The sequence below is a fragment of the Strix aluco genome, chromosome Z (assembly GCF_031877795.1).
Source record: "Strix aluco isolate bStrAlu1 chromosome Z, bStrAlu1.hap1, whole genome shotgun sequence".
NCBI lineage: Eukaryota > Metazoa > Chordata > Aves > Strigiformes > Strigidae > Strix > Strix aluco.
This window is the reverse complement of record NC_133971.1, coordinates 40,132,036-40,152,147: the sequence shown is the minus strand read 5'-3', so window position 1 is coordinate 40,152,147 and position 20,112 is coordinate 40,132,036. Positions and strand designations below refer to the sequence as shown.

Genomic DNA, 20,112 nt, shown 5'->3' with positions numbered 1-20,112 from the left:
TCAGCTCTGGGACCACATGCTGCTTTATGTTGACAAGCCTCAAAGACACATGTCAATGTCAGAGACAGGAACTACAGTGAGAATGTGAGGAGATCTTCAGGAAAAGACAAGACAAAGGAAGAAAAAAAAAAACCCAAACCAATATGCAGGTACTTTTAATGTAACTTGCATATGCAGTTTGTAACTGCGATAGGAACAAAGACAGAATAATTCATTGTGTGACACTCATTGCATTTAGCACAGTACTCATTACTGTGAGCAATCAATAATTCCATGCTTGACTTGCAATTATAAGCACTATGTTCATAGTAAATATTTGTGGACCAGGTCACTAAATGCTAAGGCTCCAGGTTTCAATTAATATGAAATAAATATGTGACACTTGCAACTCATCAGTTAATTCCAATGCTTATTCAAAACTAACCATCCTATAAATTAAATACAGGATGTCTAAGAAATTGCTACCATAGCTCCTTAGAGAGCTCACAGAAAAGGCAGAATCTTTAGGACACAGAAAGCATTTGAAGAAGTTTGGAAAAGTAGACTCTGCTACTGTCTCCTAGGCATTTCTTTTTGTTCATAAGATAGCAGAACAATTTAAGGATTTGTAACAGAAAACTTGAATCATTAATTGTACAGGCCAGATGAAAAAGAAGCCACTGTATTCCCAGAAACCTCTTGAATTACTGTAATTAACACCCAGTGTACCAGGTTTCTTTTGCAGATTTAATGATTGTCAGAGGCTACTACACCTTTTTCACATTGTATCTTTGTTCAGCTGCCTATAATTTTATGTTGTTTTTTTTTTCTTCCTTTCTCCTCTTAGACTAACAAACAGTTTAGGGACCTGTATATTTTACCTCTCTTTATAACTATTATAAAATAAGCAGCTCACTTCTGAATTCCTTAAAAGTATAAAATGCATTGATTTAGTACTGTTTCTGAATATTGAGGCAAAAATGGAATGAACTAATAATAGTAGAGTTGCCACAATGATAACTTTCAGCAGCACAAGGATAGAACTTATTTTCTCCCAATGTAGTAAACCTGAGGAAGGAATAAAAGCAAAACTACTTATCTCTACTTTTAAAGTCCTTCTACTTGCTTTCTTACCCATCAACTTTAATAAAGTGCATAAGAATAATGGCTCCTGCTTCTTTTCAAGCAATAACACAAGTCTCAACTGTCCTTTTGTTCATTTTTTGAACAAGTACAGTTTTCATCTTGTCTTGAGATACATCACTCAATAAAAGCCTGCAAAACCACCATCACCCTGATGTCTAACAAAACATTTATAATGTTTGAATATATGCTGCACTGTGATTGATCCTTGTCACCAACTGTAGCTTCTCTCATCAGTAACACAGGGTCATCCCATCTCTCTGTGGTATTCACCTTTTATTTTAAACTTAAGTTTAAAGTTATTTGTGACTGGGAACTGCCTCTAGTTTTATATGGCACCCTACAAATTAGAATGCTTCAATGGAAATTAATTAATTCTACATGACTAGTAATAATAATCCACAGATGCTGGGTGTACCACCTAGAACCTAATTCATATTCTCAGGACAACAGGAAGAAAAGTTGAATTCTATTAAGGAAGTAAATAAAAAATCATCTCACACATTTGAAATGAACACTTGGATAAAAGCAAATATGTACTTAAAACCATCTTCAAATCAAGCATTAGTTATTTTCTCAAATGCTGCCCCAAGAGAAATAAAAAAGTATATTAGGCTGCTTTTTTTCTCTCTTTTCTTTCTTTTTTTTTTTTATCAGCAAAAAATTTACTCATGGGTACAAAATTCATTATCCTAAAAGCCGGGCAATAATCAGGTGTCAAGAACTTTTATACTGGTGAAATTAGAAATAAATCTGGAAGGAGATACACAGTTAATTTACTGATTCCTCTTGAAAGAAACGTAAGAGTCAACAAGGCAGCTAATGTGTCCACTGTGTATTTGTGAGGACTGTCACTCACATGCATATGTTGTCTAACAAGAGAAAACCAAAGCTCATGTTTTATATAATCTCAGTTTAACATCTGAGGAATTTAAATCAGGAGACACAGGACTATAATCTCCCAGACCTGTAGCTTTGGTTCCAAGGGGAAAAAAGGCTTGAGCTTTCAATACTTAGTTCTTGATCAAAAGAGGATACTAAAGCATGGTGGGCATGAACTTTGAAGAGGAAGTCCTCTCTCTGATTTGTTGATCCAGGAGGGATTGCGCTTGGAAACATCAAGGCTAATCAGAGAACCAATAGCAAAAAAAGCAGAGCCTTCACCTTCCAAGAATTCCCATCATCATTTAGCTGGAGTTCTTTGAAAAATGATAGTGGATTTGCCAAGTTCACTTTCATGTTTGTGTCCCTAAGTGATTTTAAATTAAGTATATTCAGCATTTTTATCTAGTTGCTAACTCTGCTTTTTTTTTTTTTTTTTTATCTTGACCTCTGTAAAACAGACTTTTTTCCTTGCATATTACTACCAAGAGAAGTTTCCACTATAAATTAGGCTGCCAACTAGATCTTGGTATCACCTTTGCCACTGGATTAGATATTCTGTGGCTTCACAGTAAGACTTCAGGTGCTTTGCATCTGTATTTAATAATCTGAAAATATACAACTGAGGATACTAGTTATGTTTTCAGACTCTGTTGTACCTCATGCAGTGAGAGCTACATAGTTAGCAACATCTCAGCAGCTAATTAATGCCAGCTAATGTTAATGAATGTGTCTGTAGATACATTTGCTGTCAGACATACCCCAAATGAGCTATTAGAGTAAGCAGACATGAGGAATTCACCCAGGAAAATAACATTTTCATAAAATCTATTTTCTAATGTATTTTCACACAGTGATACACACAACCCTGACTATGAGTCTGGAACCTGGACATTGTTAGAGCTATGAAGACTGTCAGGTCTGCTCTGCCCAGGGTCCTCTCTGCATGTGCAGCAAGGCTGATGACTCCCAGGTGTGACAGTCCTATAGCTCATGTGCAGAGATGTACAAATTCTCCAGAAGCAGTTCTTGTATACCTGTATGTCTCACTGGGCACACACAATAGATTTGATCTGTATGTGATCTGTAAAAACTTGTCATGAATTTCAAGGTAAGTGGTAGTCCTGGAAGCTAGATGTTGAGAAATCTGGTAGATCATTGCTTGAAATAGAAGAGAATAGATTACTGCTAAAAAGATTGTTTTTGTCATAAATCCATGCAATTATTAAGTGTGATTTCTTTCATGGTCTCACACTTTAGATGAAGTTTTTTTAGCTTATAAGCAATGTCATTTGGAAGGCTTTTTGGTGACATGTTTTCCTTTCCCCTTCCTCTTCTATGATTTTCCAGTGGGGAAAAAAAAAAAAAACCAAACAAAAAGCACTGTATTGTACAACTCTTTTTACAGATCAACTCTGCCCTTTACTGCATGGCTATTCTAAAGGCTATTGGAAAAGAACCTTTTAAAACCTCAAGTTTTTTTAATGAAAAAAAAGTCTTTATGTAGTTACTCTGTGCATCCTTATTGTGCATTTATTTTTTTAAAATAAAAAGTTCAAACCTTAGAAATACACATGCAATGTCTGTAGACTGATGAAAAGTTTCAAAATTATATGCTATATATTAGCCTTTTTGCAGGTTTTGCATATGAAGGAAATATGTTTATATCTGCACTGTAAATATATACTTTGGATGAATTTTTGTATCTGTTTCATGGCCTTAATAATGTTTACAGACCATTGTGAAATGCTTTGAAATAGACAGATGAAGTAATATGAGTTCAAATGCTTATGGATGCTTCAGAGCTAAAGGTAATCTCCAAACTGCTCATATTATCTGATCTTTTTGTATCTTATTGTTACTAATTTTGGAACAGGTCTGGAAAGAATGATCTGCACAGATTACTTGCCTTTACAGTCAGCAGAGAAGGTGAAATTATAGAAAAAAAAATGAGCACAGTAGAACAACCTTTTCCCATCACAATAAGAACAGAAATAAGAAAAAATGTTTTTGTTCAAATGCCCTTTCTTTCCTTTCCGGCATGTAACTACAATGGATCTAGCAGTGTTATTTAACAATTTATGAATAGTGAAAAGTTGCTATGCTTGTGATGGTCCAAGGATATAGATGAGATGAGATTTTCAGATAGATGTAATATCTTTTATTAGACCAAGGGATACATTCTTCTAAAAGAGATGCTTTTGGACCCTTAGCTTTTTATCACACCTTAGATAGGAGAAAAGGTCTTCAAGCTTAAAACAGGTTAAAGATAATTGCTCAGAGCTGAATTTCATTATGCGAATCAATTAGAAAAGCTGCAAGATTTGCAAGGTTGGACGAGACTCTGTGGAGTAAAGGTAGTTGTGAGCAAGAGTCTTAAGAGCAGTGACATGATGTTGCGATAACTGATAAATACTTTTTGATTACCAGTCTCTTTTTCTACAGAAGTGGTGATTTTAATGAGTTAAAAACATTTGTAAATGAACATAAAATCTGGGTTTCCATGGGGTTATTACAAGACAGTGATGGTGATGCTGTTTCCTGGACTCCAAATAAAAGCTGTGCAGCTTTTTTGCCAAGAATGGCAGCCCAACACTCAGTGAAACACCAAAAGGTTAGGAAGATGCCAGAGGCACAGAAATTGCTACCTAGCAGCTTGTTTGTTTCTTTGTTTTGGACAAGACAGAGTGGCTGAAATGCATAAGAAGCACAAGTGTTTAAGGCTGTCCTGAACTTTTGTGGGATGGCTCAGTGGCAGGAAAGCCAGCAGAAGAGAAGCAGAACTGCCTGTATCCTCTGAAGGGTGGTGATGGCTAAAGGACAACTACAGCCCAGTGTCCAGGTCCAAAATGATGAAAATCAGCTCCCTTGTCAGAAGCTGTGGCTCAAAGATTGACCCCTGAAAGGCTGTGCTCAAAGAGATCAGAAAGGGTCAAATGATCAGTAAATTTTGACAACTCACCCAACACTCTGTAAATATGTACAGAAGCATTGTCATTGCCTCTCAACACGGACTTCTCTGTATTAATCTATGAACTCTTTTCCCTAGTAACTAATATGCATGGAAATTATGTGTGTAACTTCAAAGGAAGGTGCTACAATAAAACAAGTTACCACAAAACAAAAACAGGTTGCCAAACCAATGATCTGGGCTCCATAGGTGAGTTCAAACCAGCAATATTTAATTAAATTCTCAAAGCCTTATCCTGGGCCCCATAAAGAGCTCAGAAACTTGCCTTATTCACAGGGAAAGATTTAAGTGTTTAATAAATGCAGAATTATTACTGTACAGTTTCTACTTCCCTCAAAGACTCAAGCAACGGTTCTGCTGATACTGCACACTTTCCCTAAAGAGATTATTATGGTAATCCCAAATATTATACTACCCAAGCTATCTTATATTTGAGCTCATCAGATCCAATGTTCTGCAAATAATCTCTAGCAGCTTTAGCTAGTGTTTATATAAGCTGGTCAGGATGGCTATTTGAGCAGTGATGACTATGTTGTCTATGCAATTCTCTACATGGTAAACACGCACTTGCTCAAAAAATAGCAGCCTATACAGAAAATACATTGCACATGCAAGTTCTTTTCTATGAGAAGTACATTTAGTATGTACTTTGCCAACTTATTTGTCATAATTTGTGGATGTTTCACTTAAATGCTTCGTAATATAGCAGGCATTTAGCAGGACAAATCCTTTTCCCTCTTTACTTGTCTTTATTCAGAAAGCTACCCAGAGTGTGCCCAGTGTTTCTGAATTACTGTTTTCTGATAGAAACAATCCATGGCTATTTTTTTTTTCTCTTCTGGTTAGATGGACTAGTGAACTTTGCAGGTGAAGAGCCCAGATAGCATAATAAATATTTACAGTTCATTTTGCCTGTTGAGAGATGGCTGAAATTGTCATATAGTACTCAGCACCTTAGTGGGAATTCTTTGTTACATATGCATAGATCACTGCTGTGCAGTTACAAAGCCTAGCAGCACAAACATGTTGCAGGAACAGGCTCTGAAGACATCTTTTCAAAGCTGTGGGATCACACATGACCTTATCGTTCCTCACACCCAGCCAGTGTTACTGCTTGCTGGACTGGGGTGTAAATGAGCTTAAAACTTACTTCAGATTGCAGTGGAAGGAAGGTGTAGTGCTTATATTTAGCTCTGTCTGTGGCAGCACACTCTTCTCCAGCTCTTTGCTACTGGGCTGCAGCTGCAGCACACTCACAATCCCCCCCTCCTCCACCCCTACGTGCATTATTTTGTTTGAATGTCCCCAGTTTCCTATACTTCCAGTAGCACTCACACCCAGAATATGATGCCATGCAAAATCCTCAAGGGAAATAAGGACCGTTGCACAGTTCAGGTCTGTGCACAGAACCAGGTGATACTCAGCAATTTGAGTATTCATGGCTCAGTTGCCACTAAACGGAGCCTGAAGCCAACCTCTGTATAACTGGAGGTTTCAAGTATAATCCTATTTAACTCCTCTTTTACAACTGTTTATTTGCTGAACTCCTTCTCAAGCACTTGCTCTGATAAAGGGAAGAAAGGCTGCACCAACACCTGGGATGGACAAGTATATGAAACAGCAATATCATATGGGATGGGTGTTAGTAGTGCCATATTATAGTGCACTGTGAATGATTAAGGATTTAGGAGGTTTACTGAATCTGTGGATACACCAAAATAGAGTTGCAGGACCTACAAAGAATGCAGCTTCAGAGAAAGTAACAACTGGGTCAGAACCTTCTTCTACTGTCCCACATCTCAAATATTTTTTATTTTAGTATTTATACTTTTGCAAAAGTTGTCTGCAAATTATGAATAACTCAAGGAATTTAAAATGCTGTCTTCCTTTGGAAACATATAAGAAAGAATAATCAAAACATCTAAACCTTTACACTTCAGTAAATTATACACTGCTGGAAATAAATACAATTAAAAATATGGTAGAAAAATAATTAAGTGATACTTAGAATGGAAAAGTACTTTATGTTCATATAAGTAAGTGAGATCACCATTCAAGTAACTGGATATTTATGTTTTATATTCTTTAATTTCTGTGGAAATCCATACTGATTTCTATAGAGGTGTCAGTATGTTCTACTTTTTATAAACAAAATACTGGAAAAGGAAAGACGGGATGTTGAGATTTGAAAAAGTCCAAACCAACAGGAATAACTAGTGCCATTTTTAAGATTTCACAGGGAAAAACCTTGTTTAAAATGTCATCTTTACTAGGAACAAAAAAGCAATTCAAAATCCAGAAATTACTACATATGGTAGCATGCATAAAAAGTCTAATAGTTTTGTATTCTGTGTGCACCTTTAAAAAAAAATTTGATTTGCTTTTGTAACCATTGTTACGGCTACCTTAAACATTATCTCTCAGGATACTTTATCCAAAGATGACATTTTGCTTTACAAGTCCTGAAAATGTGACTTAAAATGACTTAAAGACAATGTTAAAGCATACTCGGCAGTTACTACTGGCTTTTCCAAACTTTGAAAAATGTTTTCCAACTTCTCTCTCTCTTCTACATATATTATGTTATAGAGTAGATACAGAAAAAAAACTTTCACATCTTAGAACGATGTGCAACAAGGATACATTTCATATGGTAAATATTCTGCTGTAGAAATCACATATAAAATAAAATAATGTTTCTTTTGCTTCATCAATTAGCCCAATATCTTATTTGTCACACTAACATAACTGATTGCTTATACCACATCACTGTTATTAGCAAAACACCCCTCTTTATTTGAATATGCACGCCTGCAAGATTGTTTAAACATTTAATTATATTAACTGACCATATCCTCAATTTCACATAAATATTACATCCCCAGTAAGAACTTTTATAGTTGTATCACTGTAGCAAGCAAATGTCACAATAGTTGCATTTCCAGAAATTTAGTCCTGTGAGTTTTATCTAATATTGAAAGTTAAGCACAAAAGATAGCCCAGCACTAACCAGTGAAGTGTATACACTGCATCATCTGAACATCTAAATTTAATTACAGAAAAGCCAAAGGACTTTCAGGAGGTCCTGCACACAGAATATCAAGCAGTACAGACTGTGGATCATAAACAACGGTGTGGGAATGGCATAACAAAGGAACACAAAGGGATATTTTGCACTTTGAGAAGTAAAATTCTTGTCAGCATCCCTGCTTTTTCTCCCCTCTACCCTCAATACTCTTATTTCATGGACTGTTTCTCATTCCTGAAATCTATTTGTCCATTACAATTAAAAATGCTTAATTATACTGTTTTGTGACTGTCTTATGCAATATATCTTCAGGAAAATTTTAGCTGATTTGGTTATTACAATCATATACTTTGATTAACAATAGTTTGGTGAACAACAGGGCATGATGCAACTTAAAAAAGTAAAGCATTTTAGTAAGCTAAATATATTGTGTATTTACAGTCCTGATAAACCCCTAATTAATGCAGCTTTTAATGTTAAATGTTTTACAGCTTAAAGATTCTTGCCAAAATAGCTAACTGTAATGCTCAAGGAAGAATTGAGAGGGAAGAATGCTTAAGCATAGCTTATGTCTTTATTTTTGTTAATGAGCAAGATTCAGTAGCAAAAGCCTTCTTAAAAATGGGACTTGCTTTTTTTCCCCCTTTTTTTTCTTTTTCCTTTTAAGACAGAAAATCATCAAGCTGGTTGCCAAAGGGAAAGAAAGGATGGGGAAATGTGCTTCTGCTGGTACAGATTTTGATTCTGAGTAAATTTGGAGTAATTCAATACACTCAAGTAGAATTACAACAGTGCAGGAAAAAAAAAGGATCTAACTTGCACTGTCTGGGACTTTATGTAACTGCCATCACAGTCAATGGAATAATTTCCCATCCACTTTTCTGGATCACTTTCGTTACAATAAGTTTCCCAGTACATTAGGCACGATATAACTCCTGCAAGGAAAAATGACAATAGACATAGACAACAACAAACAAGTAATAAAAGTGATTTCAGTCTGAAATGACTCTAAAATCCTTCTGATGTTGCCTCCTTAGAGCTTTTTGAATTTGTTCGTATTTTTGATCCTCACTATGGATTTTCACTTTTGCACATTTTTATTTAAAATCTTTGCCCCATCTTTCGAAAAGCAATCAAATCAGCTGGAGATATTCTTGGATTTGCATCTGTTGCTGTCTGAAAAATGTTATACTTCCCAACTGTCTACTTACCAATTTAATCTGCCATCTTTTAACACAGTAGGAAGAATTAATCTTTAGTAAAAATTGAAAGTGCAGTTGTCTCAAGGATAGATTTGGTACAGCATGATTAATATTTTCTTACTTACTCTTCATGGGAATACCTCATATTGTTAAGGAAGTGAAGAAGAAAAATGTTTCAACTCACCAGTTGCATCAGTTTTTATTCTGGGTTGAATATCACACATTTTGTTGTAAATAAAGAAGACTCCTAGGAGAAGAACAGTATTCTTCCTGCTACTCTACTTATTCACAGTTACACCTGTGCTGTTGCAAAAGTGGAGTCTTAACAGACTGCATTAACAAGATTAAATGGAAGAAGTGATAAAGGTATAGACTGTTCCATTTCATTAAGGAAGGGAGGAAAACTGCTGGAGGAACTAAGTAATGAAACATTTTGTTTTGATGCTATCTTCATGTAGAATGCATTTCTTATTCCAGCCCAATCATTTAAAAATAACACTTCTTTTCTGGAAATTCTGAAAATAAATCTCAGCTTTTCTTTACTGTCAATTGTTTTTGTTTCAGACATATATAAGAGATGGAGGATTATAACGGCAGATGTAAGATGCCAAATTATTACAGACAAAACCTCCATCTTGTGAAATAACACCTATATCCTACCTATCTGCTTCCAGAGCTAAAAGGTCAACTTGCTTACAGTGTTTTTAGACTCCCTGTGACAGACCTGACTGAACTTCCCCTGTTGGACAACCATTACGTTAAAGGAATTATCAACTGAATCCCAGTTATCCTTAGTTTGTATGGCCAGGGGGAATTTAGGGGTAAGCTCTCAGTATGAAACTCTAACATAGTTGCTCAGAGCCTGGAACTACATTTCCCTCCCCTCCCCGGCTCCCACATTGGCTAGAATTGCATCCTGGTTCAGAGGTTATATACTTGAAAGGGCATGCAGTGGCTGTCATGCACCAGACATGGTATAGACAAACACAAAGCACTGCAAGCTTTACAGAGGCTTTCTGTCAGAAACAAAACAAAGCAAAACAAGACTTAAGAAGAGAATACTTTTAGAAGACAGATAATACATTAAATACTAATTCACTTTTACCTTGGGAGTCTTTGCAGGTTTTCTAGGCTTGGAAAGAATTTCCCTCACCTCCCCGTTACACATTCCAAGGCTTTTTTTTTCTGGAAGAGCTCTGCAAGGTTACTTCATTTCCAAGTAACCTTTCCTTGTTAAACCATTTTCTCATGTCTTAACCTTTTGCATAAAGTACTTGTTGGAGTAAGAGATAATTTAGATTTTAACAGTTCTGCCCTGCTAACTCTGCATATTTATTCCCTTGGAATTTGTGTCAAAGATAAAACAGAGAAGACTTCATTTTCAAGATTCAATAAGCCTGATAGATACAGAAGACTGTTAATCCTATATACCATAAAAAAAGATGCTCAAAATTGCTATTTTTCTTTGAATGCTTGTTCTGGGTAGATACAACCGTTGAGGAATTATCAAAAAAAGAAATCAATGCAAGGGGAAATATTATGGGAGAGTTCCAAAGTTTATAAAAATAAGGAGAATTATTGAAGATTAGGAAAGCTACAGAAAACAAACAAATACATGAGCTGGGAATAGGCAGCCTGAAAAAATATTTTTCCAATAATGAGGAAAACATTATTTGAAGGATAATAAGAAACAGGATGAATTAATTGCTTATAATAACTCATTTCAATCTGCATAAACATTACACAGCTATTTTTTCATGACTGTTCTTAGAACTAGTCACACAGGCTACATGTAATGCTGCAGGATTTTAATCTTAAATAAGGTCCCAAACTCTTGGCCTGCTGCATTTCAGATGAATAAAAAGTTCCTGGCTTGCTAAAAGAATAGGAATTGCCCTCTCTTCTATTATTTCATAAATGGAAGCCTTTGATGTTATGGGGCATAATTTTTCTTGACTGGATAAATAATTGGTGTATAATTTTCCTCCTGTTGCAACAGTATTTCATTCTGCTGAAGTAATGATTGCCTAACAAGATTTTTAAGTCTCACTGTTTCATAATATATTACAGTTCCCTATTAGACACACCACTTTCCTCTCAGATAAAAAACATGGATCAAAGAAATGGCCAAAAGAAAGGAACAACATTTAAGGGTTCTTTTTCCTTTTCCTCCCTCTCTAATTTGTGTAACTGAAAATTAGTTCTGCATGAGTCAGAAAGAAATCAATAGATTGTTGCCAAATATTACAGACCCTTCAGAGGCAGGGTTTAGTATCAAACTGGTACTGAGCAATGATTCCAGACACACTGGCTTTCAAATTGAGAATTATCACTTGACTAGCAGCTTAATAAATCACCCTGTATGTCCTGTTGGGTGTGTTCTGTCTGTGCAGCCATCAGGGCAAGCAGAATTTGGATGCAGAAGTCTTAGGCAATGTTTGCATTTTGTAATGAGAACTTGGTTCCAGAAGAAAATGATAATATTTAAACTCTTACAAAAACACAATGATACAACATAGTTTTCAATTCTAAGTTTGTATTTCTAGAAATGTTCCTCATAGATTTTCAGCTCAAAAAAAAAAAAAAGATATTGAGGAACAATTACAGAATCTGAACAAATATAAAATGAAAACTCGACTCAACTATAGCATAGAGTAAAGTAAGCTCTGACTTCCATGCATTGCTAGCTGCTTTTTGACCAGAAAGCTGTTTTATGTGCTGGCTTAATAGCCAGAGCCAACGGACAGTCTGAATAAAAGGAGTCATCATGCACTTAGCTTTCTTTTTAACTGTTTCAACACAAAGCAATCACAGAATCATAGAATAGTTTGGGTCGGAAGGGGCCTTTAAAGGTCATCTAGTCCACCCCCCCCACAATGAACATAAAAAGGTCCTATTTGCACATTCCTGAAAAAATATCACCTGTGTTCATTTCTGCCTGATGGTGTTCAACAGAAAAGAGATTTTTTTAGTACAATAAATATTTTTAAGATCAAGAAAGGGAGGAATTTGGCAGCTATGAATGTTATGGAATATAACCTTATTCCTTAATGTCCTGACAGTTAATTCTCTCCGCAGTCTAATTTGCTCAGCAGTTTATAATATAACACACAGTCACAGGATTAACTATGTAAAGGAGGAATGTAAACAACTTATCCCAGTAATTTAGAAAGAAAATAAACTATAAAAGTTGTTGTGCAGAAACTGACTATTGTACTACAGTAAAAGAAAAAAAAAAACAAAACCACCCTCCTGAAAGACAAAGGTATACAAATTCAAAAAGGTAATTGATTGGATATTACAGGTTTTTGTAGAAACTACAAATACCTGCGGACATGGTCTGCTGGAGACAACCCATGCACTTTGATAGCTCAGGGCGGCCTTCAGCTGTTCTACGTGATAGGTCTGGTAAAAATGATTTGGTTAAGTGAAGGACACTCTAGCCATCACTTTAGAGACCAAGAAATGTGGAGATTACAAGGGAGGCACTGTGGGATTCACTTCCATCCAGCCACCTTGCTCTTGTTAAGAGCAGGCACCAGATACATCCACAGACAGGAACTTTTTTTTCTCTTGCTCTTCTTGCTGTTTTTATCAAAAAGCATCCAGCTGTCTGAGGAGTAAGGGTAATGAAAAAAATGTGTGTGTGTGTGTGCACATGCAGGTGAGACTGTACTGGTTCAGAACCTCATTTGGTGTGGACAGGTGCAGGGCTGCTGAAGTCAGTGAAGCTGTGCCAAATTATATTAACTGAGGGTCAAGTCCTCTTCTCATTTATTCCTACATTACATGACAGTTGAAAAATAAAGGAAAAGCATGTTATTAAAGAGGCTATAGGTAACTGTATCTCTCCTCCTGAAGGCTGCATATGGTACATCCCCCTGGTCTTAATGCCAGAACTATAGGAAATTGAGCAGCAGCTTCCAGGTTGTGGCCCTGCACACTTTCAAAGAAGGTGCTTCTGTACTTTCATTTTAGGAAGCAGGCATTGTCCTTGGGGAATGTGATGAGATGAACCTTACACTCTTTTGCTTTGTATATTCTTCAGCCATGCAAGCTCTGATCCACCTTGCAAATGTCCTTTCCGATGTTGGCCTTCCTCCCTTGTGGATACAGAACAGAAAGAAAAGTCTTGCTGCATCCTGAAATCTTGTGATCTGTAAATCTAAGTCTCTGCAGCCCTGGGGATATTTCAACAAAGTGAATCGAGTTTCCACTTACAGGCTAAAGATACAGAAATGGTGATGCTACCTCCCAATACAAATGAATCCCGGTGCTTTAATCAGGGCTACTGTATCTGGGGGAATCACAGCAAAAGGATTAGCACAAGAAATTGGTAGCAGGGCTTTCTGCTGGTTCTTTTTTTGTTCCTTTTTTTTTTTTTTTTTTTTTTCCTGGTAAAAAGTAACCCCATGAGACTGGGTGAAGGGGAGCCATGAATGAGAGAGAACATACTCTAAAGGTCTATTAGTCCACTGTGCAGTGCATTTTAAGTTCAAAGACTTCAGAAATTATAAGAGAGGCTATGTCTCTATGTGCAGAAAAGAAGGATCTTTGGAGAACCTTGTAACATTAAGGACAGACTTCCTCTGTTGGCATGACCTCTAATGGCTTTGAAAAACACTGAATGAGTTTTAAGAACTAAGGACTAGATGGTTATCCACAGAAAATTTGAAGAAAATCATGGACATGTAGGAAATAGTATCTTTGAACCAAACTGAAAGTGCTGACCTCAGATTTTTAGCTGGTCTATCATTATACTTCCCTGTGGAAACTTGCAGCATCCGAGTGACTTGTTCTGAGTGACTTTTCTGTCTTGCCACTTCTTGTTTCACCTTCCAAGGAGTGATGGACCCTTCTCGATAAAAAAAGTCTCTTCCCTAAAATGTATGCTGCATCTCCTTGGCCCATTTAAAGAGCAATTTATGGCTAAATCCATTCAGAAGCAAGTCAGGTATTTTAGATTTTTACAGTCCAGGTGTTCACACACTATTTAATCAGACTACCAAACTTTCACTGAGGAAACCACTGATTTTCCAGAACAATTATCACTGTTTTCATGATTTCAAACCTCATGTGTCAATCTCTTGCTATTGGATTTTAGCATTGTTTGTCATTGGCTACTGCCTGTGGAACTACTGATTATTTCTGTAGGTCCATATACTTCCTCTAGTGTGACTGTAACTATCAGTGCCATGAAAATGTACCTAACAGGTCTCTTTTGGAAGCAGAGTGGCCACCTGTAACAGTAAAGCAATTAGGCATATTTTTGTTATGCCTGGAGATCATCAGAACTACCACCAAAATTCATATTAGGTTGGGCATAAACAGAGTACCCTTTTCCACTCTACACCCAATACATAATAAAGTGCAGCACTCTGTACAAGGAGCTGACTCACTCTGCATTCAGACACATTTTCAAAGATTTGAAGCACTGGACAGTCTCAGCCAACATGTTGTAGTCCCATCTTCATTGGTTGCCCAATTTATTGATATTTTTGTTATGATTAAAATAGCCAGCAAATGGTCTCTTAATTATGAGTCACCTTGTGAGAAGTAGGAATAGTTTGATGGCTGCTTTCAGGTTGAACCTATTGATCTACATGACTTGCTTTTTGCTTGATAGTCCGAATATGAATTACATAGTTTGACTCTTTAAAAGTAGATTTATTTGCCTGCATAGGATAAATAGTTACATGCCCCAAATTTTGGCCATTGACAAAATTAATTTTATTATGATGGCTGCATAAAAAGCCTCATAGTGCTTCCTCCCATGAACCAAAGCATAATTCCATATTTAAGTGTAGATGTTATTGCCCCTCCTTTGCCAACCACTATGACTCTAATAAGCCTGTCAGCTGTTTGCTCATATCTCTTGTTCCCCTAGACTGGCATATTAGACTGATCTCAATCTTCCTCAGAATCCTTGGGGCTGATGTATATCATAAAGGAAGAGTCCAGGCTCTTCTGGACTCTTCTCAGAGTAAAAAGAAAATTTACTCTGGTGGACTCTCACTGACCATACATGCCCGAAATCTTCACAAAAAAGTTGCCAGTAGAACTGCCGTTACAAACATGGGATGGGGAGAAGAAAAATAAGATTTTACTATATTTTATGTCTTTGCTATTGAGGTTCATTAGTCTTGACAAGAATCAAAGGTTGTCTCTTCATGGGTGTCCTAAGCTTATGAAGCCTCATTCTCTTGCCTAAGTCTTTGTGCCTCCACAATAAATTTCAACTTTCTGAAGCAGCAGAATGATTTTCTCCTGAGAACTTTGTCTGACCTGTTAAGGAAAGCTGTGGTTTACACAGGCTTGTGTCTCACAAGAAAAGCAAAGATAAATCAAAGGTTATATTTTATTTTTCTTTTCTTTAAGAATGAGGAAATTGCTTTCTATGGTTCTTTATAAACCAGAAGAAACAGCAACCCAAATATTTTTCTGTAATTACTGGAGTGATCTGTTAAGAAGAGTAGCCCCTACATCTTGAAAGTAAAAACCAAAACAGAGGGATTTAAGCAAGTTTGGTAATTAAATAAAGCATATTAAAAGGAAATATTTTCAAGAGTTTTCTAGTATCTAATGCAAGCCTTAGTCTTCAATACTTTAAGCAAAGTATATACTGAAACCTCTTATTTTTACTCCCATAAACTACTGTGGCTCTGCTTCCTATAATGTAGTACACTAAACTCTCTGGATTGCACTCTATAAATATAATGCCTAGCTGGAAGCCTAATAAGATGGGACAATTTATCTGCCAATGACCACAATCACCAGTAAGTTAGTGAGGCCAGTGTTACTATACATAGTTCAGTGTGAGATCTTTGTATTTCCACTTTAATGTAAGGAGACAATAAAATGTCTCTGGAACCTCTGCATTATATATATCAGCAAATGGTATTTGATTGGGAGCAATGCTGCTTCTGAACTGTGCTTGTATAATGTCCCTTCAGTCTGCCAAGCCCAAATACTAGAAACAGTGAGGTGAAATGACAAATACAGCAGAACTGGGGATCTTGAGCCTCTCATGAATTTGTGCCACATCCAGCTGGGGGCAGGATGGGGATTTTGTGTCTTACATTAAACTCAAATAAGCCTTCACAAACAAGAACACTGCCTGCCACATTATAAAGTCAGCCACAAAGAAAGCATCACTGCTGGGTTTCTAATCTTGAATCTCGTGCTCATTAATAATACACAACAGAACATCAAACCTTTCTAAAATAAGCAGCCCAGAACTTTGCTTTAATACCTCTGTCAGCACTTCTCCTTTGCACTTCTGAACACACGGATTGTGCTTTTGACAGAAAGTGCAAGTGCTTTTAAATCACTCTTCTAAACACTACCACCGGCTTCTGTTTCCAAGTGCAGCATGTGAATAATAGATGCAGAGGTTAACAAATTTAAAAGTAATGAAAAAAAATTAATTACTAACTAAAGATCATGTCTGTTGCAGGCAGAAGACGTGTAACTGAGGGTGAGCATGAACCACCCAATGTACTGTGCTACTCTTTTAGCTGTTGCGATCAATAGGATCTCCAAGCATATGTCAAAGCTTCTGGCACTGTCCTTGAAAGTCCTCCAGGAAGGCATGAAATGGAATGGAGAGAAACTGCAGTCAGTATGGCAGCTTTGTTCTGACTGGTAACATGGAAAAGATATTCATCCACACTGAGATACATTAGGACCAGATCCAAAAAAACAAAGAACAGAGACTGCTAAGACTTTGGTGCTCAGACACCTGTCTTCTGAGACCAGTTAGATTCAAAGTGGGATTAGCAAACCTGTATGAACTGCCTAAACACTTCTACGGGGTATATGCAATCCAGTGATTTGTCACTGGATCTGGCCATTTGTGGACTGGTCACACACAAAATCTGGAGAAGAGAAGGTATCTTGGGTGCCTTGGGTAACCTATTAAAGGAGGTTTTAATTTTGAAAATTTACCTCATTTCCTTCTTAACAGCAACTAACTGATAAAATTGGACTAGTGGCATCAGAATATAGGGGAAGTAGTGACTGAGCTATACAATCATTAGATACACCAAATGTAAGCATCTGCTTACAGTGACATTTCTGCGCCTGTGCCCGAAGTACCTGACCTTTTTTCTGACAAAGCTTTAATGAACATAGCTGTAACTTCATTAAGGCTAACTGGAATACAGCTTTGTCATCCTAGCCATATAAAACAGATAAGGGTTTTTTTGTTTGTTTTGTTAAAGGTATGGGGTAAAGGAGAACCTGTTCGTAAGTCCATGCCTAACAGTGTCTGGGATGTGGCCACATCTGAGACACACTACAATAGCTTGTAAGCCTCAAGCAGCAGTACAGACCAAGAAATGCAAAATATTCTAGCCACACAGAGCTTTGGGGACATTTAGTTAATTAGGCAAATGTGCCTAGTGTACTAGGAACAATGTGTCAGAACACTTTCACAAGATGCTGTGAGAGTCTTCAGTAAGAGCCCCTCATGCCTTTCAGCAACTGATAAAGCCCATCACCATCTACTGCATAAAAGGAAAGAGCAACATCAAATGAATCACGAGTACAGCTTCCTGCCATGCTAGTGAAATAATACATTCTTGTCAGAAGCCTTTCATATGGCCATTTAAAAAGAAATGAGAACAAGCTGTAAGGAGAGAAGAGACCACCAGTACAACAGTAGTGTTACTGTAATTTTTTTATCACTGTCACACTGCTCTGTCATTAGGTTGGGTGTGCTTTTCTGGCTTCTGCTTCCAGAAGCTGCCAATGAATTCAGAGAAATGGAATATAAACCTTTACCATCTACCTCTTAGATTCAAAAAAACCCCTAAAAATAAACAAAACTAGGGACAAAAAAATGATTCATTGTTAGTCAGCTTCATAAAACATAAAAACGTATGGAAAGAGGATTCTGCTTTTCTAGACTATGAAATATATCCCCTCTTCACTGGTATATTTTGATTGTTCTTGAAAACAATAAAAGACATAACCTTTGATGAAGACACTGAAATGATTAGATGCAAATCTGGTATCTCCTAATGAGATAGGATAGCTGATGAACTCTAAGAATCCAGTAAGAAAAGTACAATCAGAAATGTTTCTTGGAATTTTTAATTCTGATACTTATCTAGACAAGACACATCTACTTGTCTAACTGAAGGTGAAAGATTTCCCATTCTAGGTGCTGAGACTGAGAACTTAATTTGCTTTAAAAAGTTAAATGAAAGGTACAGCAGAACAACCACATTTATCAAGGTTAAGTACTAAGATACTGTCTGTTGTATAGTTAAAAATGGAACTACAGTCATATTACAGCTGTCAGAAATGGCATTGCTATTAAAATGTTTTAATGGTACAGTATACTTAGGTCTGCTTATAATGACCTTTTTATCCATTTTTCTTCTGTCTACAAATGCTCTTTCTGAGGGGGGGAAAGTGTATATCATCTGCCCTTTTGCACAGTTCTCATGCATAATGCAATTACTATGATTTTCTGCACCTCAAAAGTGCAGCCATTTCCCATAACTACAGAGAGAGAGAAAGAAAATGACCTGAATTCAAATTACTGTACAAGAGACAGCCCTTACTAACATAGTTCTTATTACTTAAGATGACAGTGAATAACTGCAGATAGCATTAGTATTTTCAATTCAGGTGGTTCTACATTTGATTATTAACCAGCCCTACCTCATGTTCCCTTGGACACTAATGACTTCTGATCATGTGACTCAGGAGATCTGAGCAGAACTCTAATATCGGTCCCACCGAGAATTACGTACCTAGGTAAGGGGGAAAAAAATATGCGAGGGATATATGCCATAACTGCAGCCCATGTTAACATCTTATTCACTGTAGCTTTAGGTATTAGAGCCAAGAAAGCAAAAGAAACATAAAATCCTGCAGTATTTGGAGCTTTTCCTCTTACTCTCAGCAGTTACTGCTAAGCAAATCTGGCATTCAGACACAAATGTTTTGCTTTCCAGAAAAATGCTGGAAAAACATTATTAAAAATGTCAGAAAGATTGTTATATCTGGAAAAATCATAGACATTAAAAAAAGGAAAGAAAAGCAATTCAAACCAGATGTTTTCAATATGTCTACCTGAAACCTTTTATAACAAAGTTCTCTCTCTACATCATTGATCTAAAGCTTTAATTGGCAGACAGTAAAATCTGATGGGAAAATAATGGTCTTTTAAATACCTGGGAATGAAAAGCAAATTGAGTTAGCACAGTGTAAGAGGCAAGTAATTACATAATGTCAATCCTGTTTTATACAGTTCAGTCTTTAAACAGCATGCAAAGGAAAGACATGTCTGGGAGAAAATATGAATCTTCTTACTTCAAGTGACTCATGTGCTCTTTTCCCAGTAAGAAGTTAGGGCTATTACGTGTAACAGCAGGCTCTTTGCTTAAGGGTTTCTCAAATGCAGCCGCTGCTAACACTGTTAGTTTGTGACTATTTAAAATTTTCTCTCCCTCTTGTCAAATCCAAATGTCAGTCACTAGCTACGAGAGTGCAAGTCTTCATTGGGTAACTTCCAAAATGATCCTCTCAGCAGCAAGAATTTCTATTATCTCAGAGAAAAACTCCCACAAAAAGTAGACATAAAGTTAAAAGACGGATTGAAATCTCACAAATATATACTATGCAACTGCATATTTTCATTGACATAATATTTAATAACTTGCTGAAATGTAAGTAAATCACTGAAAACAAAAAAAAAAAAAAAAAAAAAAGGGGAGTTTCACATGGCTCATGTTTCAGTTCTTCACTGATTCTGCACTTCTCGGTTTCCTGTGTCTGCTGTGTTTGTACCATCACTTGTCCTTATGCTTCAGCAGCATTTCACCTAACAGACTCAACATCAGAGAGGGAGTTTAGAAAAAGGGGCAAGAACTAGCAGGAAGCCAGAACTCAGT

General features: G+C 36.6%; 1 protein-coding gene across 2 annotated transcripts in view; it reads right to left on the bottom strand.

Moving 5' to 3' along the window:
• RORB (RAR related orphan receptor B) overlaps positions 1-20,112 on the bottom strand; it is a 134,931-nt gene that overhangs the window by 40,543 nt on the left and 74,276 nt on the right. The window contains exon 1 of one of the 2 annotated variants that reach the window (XM_074812697.1): positions 9,390-9,532. The exons of the other annotated variant lie outside the window; for it this stretch is intronic. Within the exon in view, the coding sequence (XP_074668798.1) occupies positions 9,390-9,429 (40 nt within the window). The 5' untranslated portion in view covers positions 9,430-9,532. Of the gene's footprint in view, positions 1-9,389; positions 9,533-20,112 lie in introns of those variants that run through there. 2 annotated transcript variants of the gene reach the window in all.